At 33.4% G+C, this 20,614-nt stretch overlaps 2 protein-coding genes across 2 annotated transcripts; both read right to left on the bottom strand.

The window, feature by feature from the left end:
• Positions 1-640: 640 nt before the first annotated feature.
• On the bottom strand, positions 641-1,738 carry LOC110735576. The gene is made up of 3 exons (XM_021915766.1): positions 1,472-1,738; positions 946-1,363; positions 641-843 (listed from the first exon to the last, which is right to left on the bottom strand). Exons 1-3 carry the CDS (start codon positions 1,736-1,738, stop codon positions 641-643), a joined length of 888 nt encoding a protein of 295 aa, XP_021771458.1.
• Positions 1,739-3,433: 1,695 nt separating this feature from the next.
• LOC110735628 (transducin beta-like protein 3) lies at positions 3,434-19,193 on the bottom strand. Its single transcript, XM_021915814.1, has 14 exons — positions 18,407-19,193; positions 17,745-17,927; positions 14,733-14,882; positions 10,643-10,854; positions 10,224-10,509; positions 10,008-10,142; positions 9,681-9,799; positions 8,637-8,793; positions 7,522-7,765; positions 7,366-7,442; positions 6,314-6,433; positions 5,712-5,842; positions 5,401-5,575; positions 3,434-3,994 (listed from the first exon to the last, which is right to left on the bottom strand). Exons 1-14 carry the CDS (start codon positions 18,701-18,703, stop codon positions 3,710-3,712), a joined length of 2,571 nt encoding a protein of 856 aa, XP_021771506.1. The 5' UTR covers positions 18,704-19,193; the 3' UTR covers positions 3,434-3,709.
• Between the last annotated feature and the right edge of the window lie 1,421 nt (positions 19,194-20,614).

Consider the following 20,614-nt stretch of genomic DNA (forward strand, 5'->3'; position numbering starts at 1 on the left):
GCTGGATGTCCCAAACGATCATACCATAAAATAATCAAATGTTTGTCATCTAACTTCTGGTTAGATATCATATTGGTTTCCACGGGTCGTATGTTTATACGATATAACCCCGAAGAGTATGCTGGCAATTTCTCATAAATGTGTTTCTTGCCATATTTTCCTGTCGTAAGGCGTAATTACTCCTTTTGACCCGTTGTCATTGTTTCTAAATGATAGTCATTTTGGCGCACATCTTTAAAACATATGAGATTTCTTCGAGATTTACTCGAGTATAACGCGTTATTGATCATCAATTTTGTTCCATTTGGAAGCATTATACAAGCCTTTCCAGATCCTTCAATTAATTTTGCTGACCCAAAAATAGTGTTTACATTTTCCTGAAACAACTTTAGTTGTGAAAAACATTTTCTATCCTTCAAGATAGTGTGTGTTGTTCCACTGTCCAAAAGGCACTGATATTTGGAACAACTTCAGGCATATCCATATCTTCATAAAATAAATATGAGATTAGTTTAGAATAATATCATACAAACTTTTATTGATGATAGAAATAAAAAGTACATGGCTAGTCATTTAAAGTACAGTACATAACAGAAAATACATTAAAATATGGTATATATTACATTAGTAGATGGGTTATTTAAGCATTGTTATTTTCTCCAAAGATGAAATCATTTCCAATTTCAGAATTGTCCATGAAAAAATCGGACACATCAAGGGTAGGACATGGAGCAGTTTCTTCATTAACATAATTTGCTTCTGCATTTTTCTCTTTGCCTTTTACAGAAGCCTGGTAAAGGTCTACCAAATGTTTGGCCGTACGACAAGTACGTCCCCAATGCCCTATCATGCCACATTTGTAACATGTGTCTTTTCCTTTTGAAAGGGTTTGTTTGTGGCTTCCAGATGACTATCCCTTCTGTTTTTCAAAATTTTCAAAATTACTGTTTCTTTGAAAATTATTTCTACCACATCCTCGGCCTCGTCCGCGATAATTTCTACGGCCTCTTCCACGGCCATTGTAATTTCCACGTCCACCTCTTCGTGCAGCATTTGCCTCGGGTGGATAAGAGCTTGTTGCATTTGCCTCATGATGAGTGGCCAAAGACTCAGTTGGTCTAAGATTATGATTTTTCAACAAAAGATCACTATTTTGTTCCGCAACAAGCAATACACTCATTAATTCATTAAACTTCTTAAAACCTCTTTCACGATATTGTTCTTGCAGCAATATGTTGCTTGCATGAAAGGTAGTGAGTGTTTTTTCAATCATTTGTTCATCGGTGACTGGATGATCACAGTATCTCAATATAGATACTATCTCATGTATGGTTGAATTGTAATCAACTACGGATTTGAAATCCTAGAATCGTAAATTTGTCCAATCAAATAATGCCTTAGGAAGGAGCACCCTTTTGTGGTGTCCAAATCTTTCATTAAGGCAATCTCATAATTCTTTGGGATCTTCAACCATCATGTACTCTGTTTTAAGGCCTTCATGTAAATGATGCCTTAGTAACACTAAGGCTTTTGCCTTTTCTTGTTCAGTAACAAGTTTTTCAACTGTCATTGCAGAAGTGGTAGTATCAGTTGTTTGACCAGAGGGACTTTTACTATCTTTAACAGTGTGCTCCAACCCTTGAGCTTTTAAATTCATCATGGTATCTACTTTGCATTCCAAAAATTTCTTTCCAGATAAATCTAGGATGCTGAATTGTCTTTTCATAAGATCTCTCATTTTAACTAAGACAAATCACGTGATAATTAGTTTATAATAATAAATCATATGTACAACACATATGTTTAATTCTTCCATATTATAGTTTGTTAATGAAACACGTGATAATTAAATTTATTTAACTATAATAAACCATGAATAATATAGTTCTTTCTCCCTCTTGGTTTATTATTGTGAGTAATTATATAATTAGGAAAAAATAAATCATATTAGTTGCATAAATAGCAAAACGACAACAACAACAGTAGTAATAATAATTATAATAACGGTAATATTATACAATGATGATTAATAACAACAAAACAACATAATAAAACAAAAATATATTTTTAATCTATTAAAACGACAAAATAAACAAACTTCACTTGTACATTATGACAAAAATTAATATTGCTACTAACAGAACTACAAGTGCCATAATTAGAAGAAAATATTGTTTTATCTTCCTTAAATCTTCCTCAAAGGTGAAAGTGTGGGTGTTTTGGTTGCCGTCGGGGAACATATTGGAGAAGAAGGGGTGAAAAATTTTGGGTGATTTTTGGATAAAGAAAAAAAAAATGGGAAAGGATAAGGGATTTGTGGTGAAAATCAGGGGAAAATCTGTCTTTCATAGAGGTAGGTTTATCCGTTCCTGTTTTGTACAATTGTAAGAATATCATATAATAGTTTAATATACTGGCAAAATTATGGTCCAAATATAAGTATTTATAATTGTAAAAGGTTATCACACTGGGAATGCAAGCCATAGTGGTCCAAGAGCCCTAACCTCTATAAAAAATCATGGGTTCAAAAACGGAAAGAAACACAAAAAGTACGTAAAAGAAAGAAAAATAATAAGTATAAAAAGGCTGCATCTTTTTTTGTCAATTTAGTTAATAATATGCATGCAAAGTTATTACTAAAATCAAATTTTTCGTAAAAGATAAGCATGTAATATCAACGTGCATGAATCAAACAAAAACATCAACATGAATAAAACAAGGGAGAATAGTAATTAATTCATAAATAAGAGAATTTCTCCACCGTTGTTTTGATACAGTAAATGTTTGAGTTTCTGGTATAGAGAATCCCAAATGGGCAACTATAGAGCATACTCTTCAAAATATTTAGAAGTAGATAGTGTTTATTTGTTATAATTTTGAGAAGTATGTACAAATATACCTGAATAGGAATTGGTACTGATAACGTGTTAAAGATTTTACCGACAGAAAGTTTTTTAATCAATGAAGGAAGAAGTAAGAAGTGAAATTGTAGTGGTGCTACGGTTATATTCTTGCTTGTGTCACTTTACACTTACATGGCATTATATATATAGCCATGAGTTATAAGAGTACAATAATTACTCACATAGTCATATGAGTTCACAAGTGTTTGGACCTATATGTGCATTGTACAACCAAATCAATAATTGGCATTCACCTTATTAGACTTATCTTCTAATATATATATATATATATATATATATATATATATATATATATATATATATATATATATATATATATATATATATATATACTTCCTCCGTTCTATTAATATTGCAACAATACCTTAGACAACTGTGTATAAAATTGAAATTTTATCCTTAGATTAAAAATTGGAACAAATCACATTCATCAATTCATACATATGAATATATGATACTATTTTCCGGAATTCCCCCCCCCCCCAACACACACACTGTGTAACACACACTAGTAAATCATTCTTGACATAACTTGATCTTGTAAGAAACTTGGGGACAATAACTCTTGCATACAGACTCTTACAAAATCCCATTGCTACAGCTACAAAATTGTGATTTTGTACACAACAATAAACTATAAATGAAAATATTTTACGAGGTATCTTTACAATTAGTTTTAGAACAAATAAAAAGCAAATTAGCAGCATTATGCTTGTAATGATACAGCTGAAGATTCTGTTGTAGGTACATTTTTAACCTTCTTGTTAGAAACCTCTGAAGACTTCTTAGATTTTCGTTTTTTTTGAGCCCTTTTTCTGCTGTGTCTCCACAGCTGGTTCGGATGCAGAGTCTTTTTTTGCATCCACTGGATCACTGGATATGTCCTCTTTATCTACTTTCTTGTCAGAGTTGTTTTCTATATTTCTTCTTTCACCCTCGGGCTCAATAACTGACATGCCAATGAGTGTATAGTCTAACAAGAATGTGCTTCTTTCAAGCCTATCAATCCTGCTAAAGTGCCTCTGGGAATAAGGGATGAGCCCTTCAAGAAGTTCTCCTATGCCTTTCACCTGTACATTGTACATCCAAGACCATTCAATAGCAATTTAACAGAAATAGAGTTAATATTCCATTTCATTTGTATCTGAATTCAAACACCTATAGAACATATTCATTGTTGGCTACAGTGGATTCAGAACAATAACGTACTATTGACATCTTGCTTTGACACCAACGCACGATACACTCAAGAATCCCCTAGTATTAAGGTAACACTAACAGTGTGTTTTGGATAAAGAAAGGGGAAGGAAAAGAGGGGCGGTAGGGGAGTGGGAGGGAAGGGAAAGGGATGAGAGGGAAGAATGATGAGTTTTCCTTCCAAATTGGAGGGATCAATTTCTTTAAATTTCATCCCTCCATTATCTCCCCTTCAATTCTCTTCCTTCCTCATTTGTTAACCAATGAAAAATACTCCACCCCTCCATTTATCTTCCCTTCCTTTCCCTCCATCTCCTTCAATCCAAACACGCTATAAGTTTAAGATTTGACAATCCTTTGATACAATGAATTGGTAACACTTTCTAGAGTTTGGTGTATTTTTAGCTCCAGTTTGTGCACATTGCATTTTATAACAACAAAACTATTACTCCCTCCTATCCATAATAATTAACACATGTTGCCTTTTTTCACTATTCTGCTAGGATTTTAGTATAGAACAGAGAGATTCAAGCTGTAAAACAGAGAAACAATGGCAGCCAAGGGATATTTGTATTGCAAATCAGAGTAACTTACAATACAATACGTTCTTTCAAGAGGAAGGGTCTCTCCACAACAAACTTCTTAACAATTTTTCTGCATGCATTCCCCCTGACCCCAGAATCCTATTAATACCCAAAAATGAAGCAGCTAACAAACTCTAGAAGCAGCTAGCAAAAGGAATCAAATAACAAACTCAATAACTAACTTATTCCAAAATTCCTATTTTACCCTCTTCCCCAAATCTGATTTCAAGCAAACCTTTAGCTAAGCAAGTAACTCTTCTCTGATTATTTCTTGGGCCTTCTAGCATAAGTAAAACGGACATCAGTCTTGGGCTGATTCCTTGCATATTCATATGCTTAACTTTGACTATAACTTTTACAAAGATATTATAAACAAATGTTATTATGTAAATATGTTGTTAAGTATATATTAAAACGAAGTTTCATAATATCAAGCTTTTTATAAAATTTATTATTTAGGGTTAAGTGTGTCAAATTTTACTGTGTCAATTACTAGGGAACGGAGGGAGTATTAATGATCACAAAGATGATTAAGGCTTCGATTGAAAGAGGGGGGGGGGGGGGGGGGGGGGGAAGGATTACTTGTGCTTGAGACCAATAATGTTTTATTAATAACTAGGAGCTCAAGCATAATTTTCTTTGTACCCAGCCCAGATTCAATGAAAATGAAAATGTCTCACAATAAGATTACCCACCTCAACAATATCCGTAGGGGGAAGCATACTGAAAATCTGAAAAAGCACAAACTGGGCATTGTGACACAGCTTTGGCTTGGTATTCCACTCTCGAATATATTCAAAAAGTTGTTGCATTTCCTCCTTCCCAAGATGCAAAAGAGCTTTCTTCAAATGATCGACGGCATCTTTTTTCCTATGAATATATTGGAGATACAATGACAATGTAGATAGAATATCAGAATGTGTGCACAAACACATTATTTAACACCTCAAATAAGCAAGGGATTAATGTTGTATGCCAGGCATATTAGGGCATACAAGTAACTAACCTGCAAAGTTCAGAAAGAAGTTCATATAGCCTGTGAGGCCTCCTAAGCTCAAAGGCAATCTGGATTGCTTTAGAATAATCAGCATCTGATATTGCATTCTCAAGCTCTTGACCACGCAAAACCCCTTCTTCCTGAATTAAGAACACAATTGACTCATAAGACAGTTATATAGTAGGAAAAGCTACCAAAAAAAAACAAAAAAAAAAGACATGCAATGTCAAAGCTGGCTTTTTATTAAACACACAAACAAGTATCAGTAAAGCAGTCAAAAGGAAAAACCAAAAAAAGACAGCTGGTGAAAATCTTAAGTTTTATGGATGGAAAAAAGAGAGTTACAATAGGATGAGGAGGGAGCAACTGGACAGTTCATACATCTAATTATAAGATGCAGCACCAGGTCTCAGCAGACATAGAAAAACTCAACTGATAGGCATATGAAGTTTGATCAAAGAACATCATTGACAATCAGAACTAAAAGAAAAATATAAAGACACTTAGCTGTTCTAGAAACTAGATCAATCCAATGACATCAAACAGACAAGATTAACTAAGAATTAATTTTTACTTTATATGCCACACATGGTAAGTTACAGAAAATACACCTCTTTACGAAAAGCCTCTTCCTTTTCAGCTGCAGTTGAATCATTCCATATATTAATAACTGCATCACCACCTCCTGTAGCCAGCATTTCTGTCTTCTTTCCAATTGCCAGGGCCCATACCTGAAGCTCACAAATAGATTCAATGAGGAGCGTTACAAATCTAATTGACAAAGACATGCAAAAACTACAGCTTAGTAGCACAGGAAAATCCAAATATATAGGAATACCACACCTCAAACACATTCTACAAAGAGATGGGGAAAGATACCATAAAGTACTGCAACCAAACAGATCACTATAGCTCACAAGATATAAGGCAGGCAATGTGGTAAGCTACTACGTTCCCATAACGTAAAACAATATGGTATGGAATACCAAATATCCAACCCACATGCCAAAAGAGGTAATTCCAAGTTACATGACTATGTAAATAAAGAGACATTCTTCAGGAGAAAGGCCCTTTTTTCTGCCCATCAAATATATATACTTATATTCATTTGCAAATTGCAAGGTCTTTGGAGCCTTCCCCAACAAGGTGTCTAAGAAAGTGCCTTACACTTCTAGAATGGAGATGAAAATATACAAACTTTAAGAAAGTAGACGCATTTGGAGTGAAAAAAATACATGAAATCTAAGTCACTCTTTTAAGAGGAGAAAATTTGAATTATAACTCTGTTAGAACCCCCAGTAAATTAGCTCGCCATAATTTGCACTCGTAAGGATTGGCTTAAAAAGTGAAACTCATGAAAGAACATCACTCTTTCTCGTCAGATACTCCTAAATCAGGGCTTCATGTAATGTATAGAGGAAGAAGATGGAAGGAACAGGAAAAAGGCTGTTCCACCTCCTCCAAAAGTGTCCCTAAAATCTGTACACATTTCCCATCCCATAAAGCCAACCACAAAGAGACAAAAGTATATATATAATCAACCAATTTGTATAGAAAGTGTCAGTGTGTCATTTAGAAGAAGCTTGTTAAATTTTACAGGGCAACAAAACTCAGTAATAACTCCAATATGCAAAGAAAAATTAAACGTGAAAAGAAACAGAACCTTGTCCTCATGTTCATCATAAGTAGCAATGCATTCGTTACTTGTTACTGTCCAAAGCTTCAGTAATCCATCAGCACCTGGAAAAGAGGCCCCATATTAGTTATGGAATAAACAAAACAACTTCTCAGGAGACTAAGAAAGATAATGCCTGCATACCACTCGAAACAAATTGAGTCCCACGGGTGATGAAAGATGCTCTCAATACACTAGATGTATGTCCTTCAAATGTTTTTAGACATGAACCATCAAGACTCCACATTTTTAATGTCTTATCTCCAGATGCTGTCAACACACATCTATCAACAGGAGAAAACTCTACAGACCAGATTCCTCGTTTATGGCCCTTGAGTTTTGCAACACACACAAGGTCTGGAAGCTTCCATATACAGGCAGTGCGATCCTGCATAAAAGAAAATTACCTTACCGTTCTGAGTTTGGTCCATAAACAAAAAACCAAATAACCAAATACAACATATTGATTGTGTAAGCAGCAAATCACACCCACATTTCTTTTCTTTCTTCTTTTTTCTTTTTTTTTTCTGGCTGGCAAAGAAAGTGTTCCATTAACTCCAATAGGAAAGACATGAGGCCTCACAACAGAATCTCATCAAGCAGTGCATCAATTTTACAACCACAAGGACATGAACAACTGATTGGTATTTAACAATAACCTCCCCCCCCCCCCCCCCCACACACACACACAAAACCCCACCCCCACAGGACCTCATTTTCCATATTGTCATGAGTTATGTCGGATATTGCTTTTTTCCACATAATGATTCTGTTTGAATCTAGCTAATAAGGAGTGGAAAAAAAATCAAGATTTTATGGAAAAATCGTAGGGCAAAATTCAGAATCATTTGACAGCAAAATGGAAAGAAAAAGGATGCTTGAAAGAAAAATTTATAGCCATCAATTATCTTGATCAAGCTGAAATTTTCAACAGGCAGAGCCTTACACATCAACATACTGTTGCAGCTTTACTCCCATCCAGAACCCCTCTTTGCAATACCATCTCATTTTACCCACTTTGAAACAACTCACTACAAGTCACACTTCCACAATCACTCATCCAAAGAATATGAGAGTATCTCTGTTATATTTCATCTTTGACCCTGAACTAATGTCAAAAATTATTAAGAGTTTGACTAACTGATAGTAATTACATGTACAATTTTGACTGTGTTTCTTATTATGATTAATGTCACAAATTATTATGAGTTTTGACCAATTAATAGTAAATACATGTACAAATTCTGGCTGTTCTTTACCTGAGAACCACTACAAACATAGCTGTCACATGGTGCAATAGCAAGTGAGTTGATATCCTTATCATGGGCTGCTACGACAGCTTTTGCTTTAAGGCTGATAGGCTCTTCAGTAACACTGTCAAGTCCTTCAATGCTCCACACTTTTATTGTACGGTCACTACAAATTCAAAAAACTCATACTGTGAATAGAAGATCATATGAATAGTTTATTGCTCTAATTTTCATAACCATAATCTTCTCTCCTGACCCTCCAATTATCATACTAAATTCAAGCAAGAGTCTACAATATACACATGACCACATCGACATATATCAGATTCCGACTCATCAAATTTCTCTCCAAAGTTGGATATTAGATATACAAGCATTTAGTAAAATCTTCTAAGCATTAGCCATAGTGTTCACCCATAAAAAATCACAGACCTCCATGCACAACTCTTTATACAACCAAACCGGGTAGGGATAAAGGATACTTCAAAGTGTTCAGTAGTTAATACTTTATATGATACAAAAAATGGTAAGTTCACTAAAAGTTAACAATAGCAGACAAAGACGATCACAATCCACAATACTTGGTTCTCATATGCGAGAACATTGAATATTAATGACAGACTAGAGATACAGGTGGGGGGACTGAGCTTGTAAGCAAAGGTAAGTAAGTAGCCACAGTGAACAGCTTATCACATCAAAAACATAAATTTTCCAGTTTGAGCAAAAATTCGATCGTTATATCCTCCAAAATACTGCATGCTGACTGTTTATTCTAGTTAAACAGTAATATGACTTTTCAGCATCCATTGCCAGATTATTATTGCATGCCTCATGAAGCTTCAATGGGACATTAAACATATCAGCATTGGTTGGCTGAATCATAATTTTTATTTGCTCTGAGACAACACGACATGAGCAAACCATTACACAAAAGTTAGGGACAAGTATATGAATCCGGACATAAAGTTCATCAACTACTTTAGTACAAATAAGCAAAAGTGACAGAAAAATTAAATGGAAAGCAAAATGACATTAATACAAGTAAACACTCACCTACTACCACTAACAAAAAAGTTCCGCAATTTCTTTGAAGAAGCAACAGCTCCAACAGCTCCTGTATGACCATTGCCAACCCCTAAACACATTTTGCTTTCTGAGTCCCATGATCTGACCTGTACAGTAACAAGTACCAATATTAAATTAAAATAAAAATAGGTCTATGGAAGTGAGTAGAGGACATCAGCTGTTCAGCTAGCCCATAGAAAGTCTCTACTGTCTACATAACCATCAAGAAACTTTAGTTAATTTACTTAATTCCTATTTTTCCGCAAAGGGCAACCAATAACAAACTACCGAAATAAACAATGAATGGCCACTTACACTATTGTCCTTGCTGCCAGTTACAATAAGCATAGTTCCAGAAGTTGTCGTGAAGGTGTCAAGACACAAAACGATCCCGGTATGACCAGCAAGTACATAGGAGCATGACATTGAAGCAAGATCATATACCCGTACCTGTAATTATAGAGGATCAATAGATTAATATTACACACATCATCTCCTAACTAAAAAATAAGGAAGTAGAAGAGAGTCTACTTGTTCCAGGTTGGTGGCAACAGCAAGAAAGTTTTCATCTTCACCTAAAAACTTCATATCTACTATCTCTTCATTGTATCCGATCAGCCTCTTACAGAGACTCAAACACAGATCTTCTTCAGAATGCTTCAAGGGGGAATAAAAAAGAAACTGCTGATCAGCAGTAATACATAGCAATCCTTGATCTGAGGGTAGCATGCAGGCGGCAGTGAAACCTCTTCTTAAATCATTTTCATCTGGACTAAATGCTACATCTGAAGTCTTCTGCTCAAATAAACAAAATGCACTGTAGCAGAAAGAGGATGAGTAGATTATAAGTAATATTATCAATGAATTGAAAAGTAAAACCTGCCTATATATATAAATAATTAATGCTAAAAAGTAATGCAGGAAATAACTCAACAAAGTTGTCAAATTACCCTTCAGTGCTCCATATTCGGATAATCCCACGTTCACCAGCAGTTAAAAAATAAACTTCTTGCATGATATTTTTGCTCTTCTTAGGCCTTTGTAATGACAAACTGTCATAGAATACAGTTCCGGAATTAATAACACAAACAGCTTCAAGCACCTCATATGTCGGTATGGTTGTCTTGCATCCATAGCTTTTAAGGTCCCACACATTAACAACCTACAGTAATTTCCAAAGTCATTAAACTGCACATATAACATTTAAGATTACAGCCAGATCTTCACAAGTTGATAAGATAGAGCGCAAGCCAGCATATATCATTAGGGGTTACATAGCATCGTAATGTATCACGTCTCAATGCTTTATTCATTTCCCTAAAGACTGGGGAGTCATAATGATTCTTCAATGTGTAAGTGAGAAAAGTAAAAGAGTTACAATACTCCTTCACTGCCCAATGATTTGTCAAGTTTCATGTAAGAAAAATATAATGACACCATTATTATTACGCCTCCCAAACTTGTCTTTAAATCCAGTTTAGCACATCTTCCTTCTGTATCAATTTCTTAAGAGGATTTTGTTGTGTGGTGTACTCATGGATTTTGCCTTATTCTATCAAGGAGCTTTTATTGTATTCTGGGGTGACTAAGAAAAAGGTCATGCAGCAATCTTTTGGTGTATTTGGTTAAAGAGGAATTACTTATACATACTTTGTAACAAAATTATTCAACTTTTTGGACCTATAAATTTCCTTAAATTAGTATTAGATACCTGATAACAAAATAGGAACATCGGAAAAAAGAAATTTGACAAAGATTAATGAACAGATAGAATATATAAATAAGGATCAAATATCAAGAGGTGGGAGTTTAAGAGCCACATAGCAGGTCAAAGTTCTTTATCAACACAATATTTTCTCATTCAAGTGATTATGCTCAGGCAATGAACTTAGCATAAAAGTTGCAACTTGGCTTGCAAAAATTCAACCTGAATCTCCAAAACAATTTTCAGTGAACATAGTTTAGCAACGACCACACAATCTACTTTCTAAACAGATTTATTTCATAAATAAACATCAAGGTAACTAAATATATGGAGTTGATAGTAAACGAAGTTAGGAAATTGCTTTAAACCAGATGATTGAATCTAAATTTAACATCTCATTTTATAGTTGTACGAGAGCACTTGCCTCAGTTCTAGGATGCATGTAGTCTCTAAGAGCATCCAGGGTTGGCTAATATATCTTCTAACTTGTTATGCCCTATTATTTTCCCAAGCTAATTTATCTTCTTGCTACTCCAATGGTTAAGCAACTTAAGCTAGTTAATTAATTTTTTTTAAAAATTTTTAAATAATATTAATCTAATTAATAAGTGCCAAGCTAATTAGCAAGATGTGCAACCATGGTGCAGCTAATAGTTTGGAATTTTTAATGATTGCAAACAAGTCCCTTTTTCAACCATTGGAGTCACTCTAAGCAATTGTTGGGTCAAGCCAAAAGAGCAATTTTTCAGTTAAAGGCATAAAGTTGAGCGCATCAACTGCAAAGCCTCCCCCCAGACACAAGTTTTATAAGAAGTAGTTACTGTAAGTTAGTAGGGTAAGAATAAGAATAATACTGGAGTATATAAATGTCAGGACCAAAACATCAGACTTCAGCAAATTGTGAAGAAATCTGCTTTCTTTATATCATGAACTTATATTTTCAAATCATAAATCAGATTTTTAAGGTATTTGACTTTGTGAGTTTTCAGCAAGACTTTTCTGAATTGTCTTCAACAGTTAAAATAATTAAGATTTCATCTTGCTTCACCACCCCCTTATGCAAACTAAGGACCTATTCTTTTCAACTTATATTAGAACCTTATAAGTAATTCTTGTCAAACACTCAGAACATTAGTTCTTATCTCCATTTACTTCATAATAAAATATCTGTAAGACTGTAACTGCATACTCATACAAAGATTATGAAAATTAAATATTTGGAAATGCACCTTGAGATGAATTAAACAAGAATCCATTTGATAATGTTTTTTTCCCTTATACATAAGTGTAAAAATATGGTCAAATAGTCAAACAATCAGATTAAACCTATTTTTTCAAACCAAAACACCTTACTTCAGGTGAAGAGAACATATCTATCTCTATGATTAAGATGTCTAACACATTGATGAAGTTACCAAAGTTTGAAGAGTGAAAGGAATATCAATCACAAACAATCAAGTATGAAGTACAACTCCCTAGAAGTCTAGGACATTCAATTGCTACTTAGCAAGACCTCCACATTTTTTAGATTGATATGAATTTACGACTAAAACAAAAGTCGGTGAAGATTCCATTTAAAACCAATTTTAGTTTTTTACATGAGAACTCACGAGCAGCCATAAACACCATAATTGAATGGTCTATATCTTGTAAACAACTAGGTTAGTTCCCGTGCCATGCACGGTAATTTTCAATAACTATTATTAAAATATTATTATAATTAGTTTTTTATAAACAAAAAAATTTAAAAATATAGTTGACAAATTTCAATCAAAATAAAGGATTACGAAAGATATGTTAGATATAAAATGACATAGAAAATTATCAAAATTATGTTAAGAATATTTTTATACTTCGTAGCTATACAAATATTTGTATTAAAGATATGTCAAATCTTTTTTATTTTAAGTAATTATATTTTATAAGATTATAAACTATTTTAGTATAAGATTTATTTTTTTACAGAATTTTATTCAAAAAAAAAAAAAAACCTAAACTAAGCACACATCAGAAGATGACACGTGTCATTGCTGGTGTATCTTTTAGTATTAAAGATTAAAGATATGTCAAATATTTTTTATTTTAAGTAATTTTATTTTATAAGATTAGAAACTATTTTAGTATAAGATTTGTTTTTTTAATAGAATTATATCAAAAAATAAAAAAATAAATAAATAAATAAATAAATAAAAAAATAAAAAAAATAAAAAAACCTAAACTAAGGACAAACCAGAAGATGACACGCGTCATTGCTGGTGTGTCTTTTAGTATATAATTATTGATTGAAAAGGCTCTTTCGACAACACAACCGGAAACCGGCACAACATGAATACGAAGTTACTGAGAGAAAAACACGAAGTCAATACAACACGACACGAAACCAACCCGAACACACCCTGTTTAAATAAAATGGTAAAATTATGCAATTATCCAATATTTTACATAGTTTTTGATAGATTTTGTGAACAACACGAAATTGACAAGAGACCAAACACGAAAACGACACGATTCAACTTATTGACAACTTTACTTTCATGCATGAATGATGAATTTAATGCGTTAAGAAAAGCCTGAAGCGTATACAAAGGCAACCGACTGAGAGACCATAAGACTTGCATGCATTTATCATGGATAAATCTACACGCAAGACAATCATTGATAAATTTCCTAAATAATAAAGGGTTTGTTCTCTTCACATGAAATAAGGTGTTGTGGTTTGATTCAATGAGGTCTAATCTGCGTGATATAAATTTCTCCAGTGGTCTAATGTACTCGTGTAACTAAACTTTCACCGTATTTTTAGACTAATGTCTAAAAGACAATATTATCAAGTGCGGTCTTGTTGAATTGTCTTAAAGCGAACTTAATAATTTTCATAATTTTTATATACACGCAATTAAAAAAAATTTAGCAATAAAAATGGAAATCAAAATTTCTTATCTGAATATTTCTGACGAGAATTACTAACAAGTTTCCGAAATAAATTGAAGATAACAAGTCAAAAGTAGAAACACTATTAACATATTCAATTTGAGTTTTTTTTTAAGCCCAATAGGTTCTTTTTTATAGCTCATGGCTAAAAATTACTTTTCAGAATCTATAAAATCCACCTGTAATTGGAAGAAATGTATTTACATTTGAATAAGGGTATCAATAATTCTTTTACTAACCTTTTAGCTCAAAGTATATATGGAAAACAAGAGGCACAATAAATTACTAAAATTAGTTTTTTAAATAGCGACGAACTGAAAATCCGCAATACTGGTGGACTTGCAAATAAAAGGACTCAATAACTTCGAATTCCAATTATCAAACAGGAATAGGAGGAAGCAAACCTTATCTCTTCCAGCACTAAGTAAGAACCTTCTATCTTCAGACATCGCCAAGGAAACTACTGCAGAGAAATGCTTTTCCATTGTTGCAGCACACTTCTTAGTGATAAGATCCCAAACCCGGACAGATGCATCATCACTTCCAGAGAAAAGCTGTAAAACAACGCCAAATACTAAATTAAGACATGCAAGATATACAGAAAACAAGCACTAAAAAGATATGCCTTGAAACAAGAAAATTCCAACAAATATAATAATATCAGTAGTACAAATGACTGAAAGGATTTACAAGCCAAGACAGTAAAAATCAAAAAGTTTAGCACCATCAAAGGATGAGACATATTGGAACAAGTCTACATCCATGCATACATCTCACACATATTCAAGGCTTCAAGCCCCATCCCAACGTGTCAAAACCATGCCACTAACACTTAGACAAACAAAAGTGTTTGTCCCCTGTTCAAAGCACCTAGCCACCTACACACATCTAAAAAGTCAGATACCAACTTTTTCATAACTAGGGTGGCCTGCGCGCATCAGGGGCTAGCTCTTGCGGAGAAGTTGTATTGGCGTGTGTTTACACCTTTGGTTTGGTTGGTAGTTTTAATACTATTTGGTTTATGTGCGTTTGAAATCCACCAAAATCTTTTATGACGATTACTTATTAAGATCCTCTAAAGTTTGACAATATTATTCCAAAATTATTATTAAATAATAGTTAATTAATTTGCATCCCTTCATATAATATTATTAACCCTTCATACCTTAAGGGGCAATTGTTATTTAAGAACTCTTTATTGATTTGCATGTTTCAATAATACTTAGTATAATATTTCTAGCGTGGTTTTCTTCAGATGAATATTTTGTGAGCTTAGGTCATACGGAGTAGTAATAAGTGAAATGTTGCAGCTAAAAACTTAATAATGTAAGTTCTTTAATGTTCTACGACCATCTAATATCTATATCTAATACTAAAACAATAACCACTAAGTTATATTTTTCCTCTTAAATTCCTTCATTTTCTCTTCCATAATTAATACCATTTTTTTCTCGATTTTCCTTGATTAAGGATTTTTAAGTTCAAATATCACTAATTAATATGAATCGCATTTACAATTCCCTAACGTTGTTTATGTGCCCTCAAACAATGTACATTTCAAAAGCTAATAAACCTTAACAATAGTTGCGATTAAAGGACGAAAAGATTGTAAATAAGAAGTGCAACCACGAAGGAGTAAAAATAAAGTCTCTGGGTAATAAACAGTCTTGTCGTACATACAGTTTTTTTTCTTTTTAAATAATAATAACATATGAAATATAAAGCATTAGAAGTTTCTTTATTCAAAAAAAAAAAAAAAAGCATTACAACTTTTTTGTAAAAAAAAAAAAAAAAAAGAACTTTAAATTAATTGATGATATGTTTAATGAAAAAAAAAATATATATATATATATATATATATATATATATATTAATGATGGCAAACATATTAATGAGGGTAAAAAGGTAAATACACATTTTTGTCCACATTGTTGTACACATTTTTTAGGGTATAATTGGTAGCACACTATTCCTAAGAGTTATCTTATACTTTTTATAAGGTAAAGAAAAGAATGAGCCCACTATGGTCTAGAAAAGTTTATGATTTACTCTATAAACTCTTACATCCAAAACCAATTGAAAACCTTATTCTTTTTCAAGAGTACATGTTCCTATGGATTACCCTCTCTTAGGACCTCCAAAGAAGGACAAACTCCATAGCCCAATGGGAGACATCAAAATTCGAAGCTGGGCATTGCCTTGGAATATGGGGTAATTAGCTACACTACCTCATACAAAAAAAAAATAACAATAACAATAATAAAATAAAAAAAAAATAAAAAAAAGAACAATCCTGTCACTAACATACTTCCAAATTGAACAATAAAGTTAGTAATGCCAAAAGTTCATGAACTACAACCGTACTATCTCTGTATTTTTAGTGCATCACTTTCCTAAATCGGCTTGTTTTCTAAGTGTACCACTTCTCTTTTTTGGACAACTTCACTCTATTTCTATTATCTCTCTCCTCACATGGTCCCCACTCCTACTTTTTTACTTTGTTTTTTTATTGCACCAGTTACCTTTTTGGAGCAAAATGAAAATAAAAATCACCATAAATATATTCATAGATTATCACCAAAATAAACCAAACACCATAATGAAGCTATAAACGACATTTGATTATATATACAGTACAAAAAAGATAGATACCTGCATTTGGCTGAATATTATCGGTACAACTAAGAACCCACCCTAAAACCCAGAAAACTCATAAAAACTATGTGCCGTCAAACTGATGCACTTAAAAAAAGGAGGTAGTTAATATATATTACTATATTAGCAATTTATAAGGAATGGCTTTATGCCATGAAGTCATAATTGATTAATTACACACGACTTCATCTCATATATGGCCCACTAAGAGGCAAGAGCACATCAAAAAATTATACTTCCTCCATTCATTTTAGTTGCATCACTTGAAATTTACACTATTCACATTCTTACTCTTAACCTTCTTTACTGTAAGAATGTGAATAGTGTAAATTTTCTCATGTGGCGTCTTGTTAGATTTTTTTTCGATTTATACTTTCACAATATCTAATTCTTACATTTTTTTTTTTTACTTATCTATATTTGAAGGTACGGATAGTTAAAACTATGCATTGGCAAACGTGAAAAGCAAAGTGTTGCAATTAAAAGTATATGGAGAAAGAACATCAAACAAGTGTAATAACTAATTCTAGACTAAATCTAAAGGGCTAATGGTTCTAAGGCAACTTCAAAAGGTAATGCAACTTAGGACAAGCTCAAAATAGAAAACAAAATATAAAAACAATGAACATATATATCAGCACACTCTACAAAATGGACCAATGCACACAACAAATATCCTAGATAAAAGCAAAAAAAAAAAAATCACCCCAAAAACCAAACTCAAGTAATTAATTCACAAAGTCAAAATTGTTAGCACTTACAAGAAGGCAATCAGGATCAGGATGAAACATGATGCAAGTGACAACCCCTTTGTGACCTTTAAAATAATGCGTGCAGAATCCACCATCAATGTCCCATACAAGAACTTTCCTATCAGCTCCAGCAGTTGCTAGCAATCCTCCTGATGCATCACAGGCCATAGCCATCACCGGCCCGTCATGTCCCTTCATCAAAATGTAACATCCAATTTTCAGACCAAGACAAAGTAACAAACAAAATCCTTTTGCCAATTCCAGATCAACACAAACTAACAAACAGATTTTAAATTTAATACTACCTCCGTTTCATATTATGTGCAACAATTACTAAAAATGGTTGCTTCACATTATATGCAACAAATGTTTTATTTCTTTTTTGAGTTGTCATTTCTTTCTATCGCTCTCCTCATCGCGTGCATCCACAAAATCATATCTAAGAGTCCATGTCAAGGCCTTTGTTGCACATAATATGAAACGGAGGTATCATTAAACCAATTTCAGTATTCACCAATCACCCTATAGATTAATTAAACTACCCGCACATACACAACACAACACCAAATGTATAAAAACATTACACAAACCTAACCATTACACTAAGCAACACATATGTAAGAATAATGAATCAAAATCTAACATGAAAATTATTATGATTATTATTATACCTTCCAAGAACGAATACATTTGAGCGTAGAGAGGTCCCAAACCCTGATTTGGCGACTATGGCTAGCAGAAAAGAGGAATTTATCATCAGGGCTAAGCACAAGAGCTGTAATTGGCTCAGAATCACCTTCAATGGTGGATTTAATCGACGCATTCGATGAATCGACGATTTTGATAGAATCATCGCAAGTACAAACGAGAAATGTGCCGTCGGAAGAAACAGTAAAGGGGCCACCAGTGTAGAACTGCTGCAATGATTGATCAGTACGGTAGCTCTTCTTGTAGCTTAAAGCCGCCATTGTTGCAGTTCAGCTCCAAGGTTTGAAGGTGAGAGAGAGTAGCAGAGGAGAGTTCAAGAGGTTGGGACTGAAATTTCACAGTTCCGAATAGGGTTTAGGGTTTAACGTTTGATTTTATTTTTATTTTTCTTTGGTTACTTTTATTTGTGTTTTTTTCGTCAGAGGGTACTGGGACTTGTTATTCATCGCCCGCAAATCTCTACATAAAGCCCACATTTTATAATTTTTTGACAAATTTGCCCTTTTTATAATTTTAACCGAAGATAAATTTTTCGCACTAAAAAAATGTGGAACAGCACCGGATCGCCGAGGATCACCGGAGAATCGCCGTCGTCATCGGAAAACGAGGTTCGTAACGCATCGTAAGGACGAAATGGTGGCTGGCGCCTAGCCAAAAGGCCATGCCGTGGTTGTGGCGCCTAGCCAGGACGCCGCCACCGTGGTAACGGCGCCTGGTGGAGAAGCCTCGACCATGGTAGTGGCGCGTGGCCAGGACGCCGGAGCCACGGCCGGGGCGCCTGGCCAGGACGCCGCCACCATGGCGGCGGCGTCCTGACCAGGCGCCCCGGCCGTGGCTCCGGCGTCCTGACCAGGCGCCCAGGCCGTGGCTCCGGCGTCCTGGCCAGGCGCCACTAGGGGAATATATATTTATTTTATTTTTTTTTTATTTTTTAATTTAATCCCTTTTTTTTTTTGTTTTTTTTGTTTTGTTTTTGTTTTTTTTTTATTTGTTTGTTTGTTTTTATTTTTGTTTGTTTTTCTTTTTTTATTTTTTTTTTTTTTAATTTAATCCCCTTTTTTTTTTTTTGGTTTTTTTGTTTTGTTTTTGTTTTTTTTTTATTTGTTTGTTTGTTTTTATTTTTGTTTGTTTGTTTTGTTTTTGTTTTTTTTTTATTTGTTTGTTTGTTTTTTTTTTTGTTTGTTTGTTTTGTTTTTGTTTTTTTTTTTGATTTGTTTGTTTGTTTTTTTTTTGTTTGGTTTTGTTTTGTTTTTGTTTTTTTTTTTGATTTGTTTTGTTTTTTTTTTGTTTATTTGTTTTGATTTGTTTTTGATTTTTTTTTGCTTGTGGTGTTTTATTTTGTTTTGTTTTTTTTTTTGGAATTTTTTTGTTTTTGTTTGCTTGTGTTGTTTTATTTCCTTTTAATTTTTTTTGGAGGGAATTAATTTTTTTTTTAATTAAGTTTTTTTAATGCATCTTTTATTTTGTGTTTGTTTTTGTTTTATTTTGTTTTATTTTGTTTTATATTTGTTTATTTTTTTTTATTATGGTTTTTTTTGTTTGTTTATTTATGTTTGATAAATTTGAAATGAAATGTGTGTTATTATTTTGTTTTTTAAATGTATTATGCGTTAAATATAAAAATGATATTTAGAAATTTAAAATTTAGAAATTGCGTTTGTGATAATTTTGTGTTAAGTGTATTAATTTAATCTTAATGTAATTATATTTATACGTTATATGTTATTGTTACAGGATTATGGTGGAGACGGAAATGATTACAGTGGGATTTTTGTACATGATGGCCTGTTCGAAGATGCTCAACAAGCGATTGATTGGGCAAAACAGGTTGCAATTAGATCAGGCTTTTGTTTAGTAGTAGCAACTCATAAATCTCAACGGGATGGTAGAATGGATCGCATTTTGAGATGCGACCGTTATCGCAAAAGAGAAGAACGAGATTTCAGTAAAGCGATTCGGTTTGACTCAAAGCGGAAAGGTTGTGGGTGTCAGTTCCGAGTTAAGGTTCGACAACATCAAAGGCGTGACGGTTGGGAAGTGAAGGGTTACGACAAATGGGGATATCACAACCATGAGCTGATAGCATACAAAGTGGGGCATCGGCAGTTAAGCGGCCTAAGTCCAGCTGCGAAACTAGTTGTAAAAGAAATGAGTGATGCTCAAGTGAAGCC

The sequence above is a fragment of the Chenopodium quinoa genome, unplaced genomic scaffold, assembly GCF_001683475.1.
Source record: "Chenopodium quinoa cultivar QQ74 unplaced genomic scaffold, ASM168347v1, whole genome shotgun sequence".
NCBI classification, from domain to species: domain Eukaryota; kingdom Viridiplantae; phylum Streptophyta; class Magnoliopsida; order Caryophyllales; family Amaranthaceae; genus Chenopodium; species Chenopodium quinoa.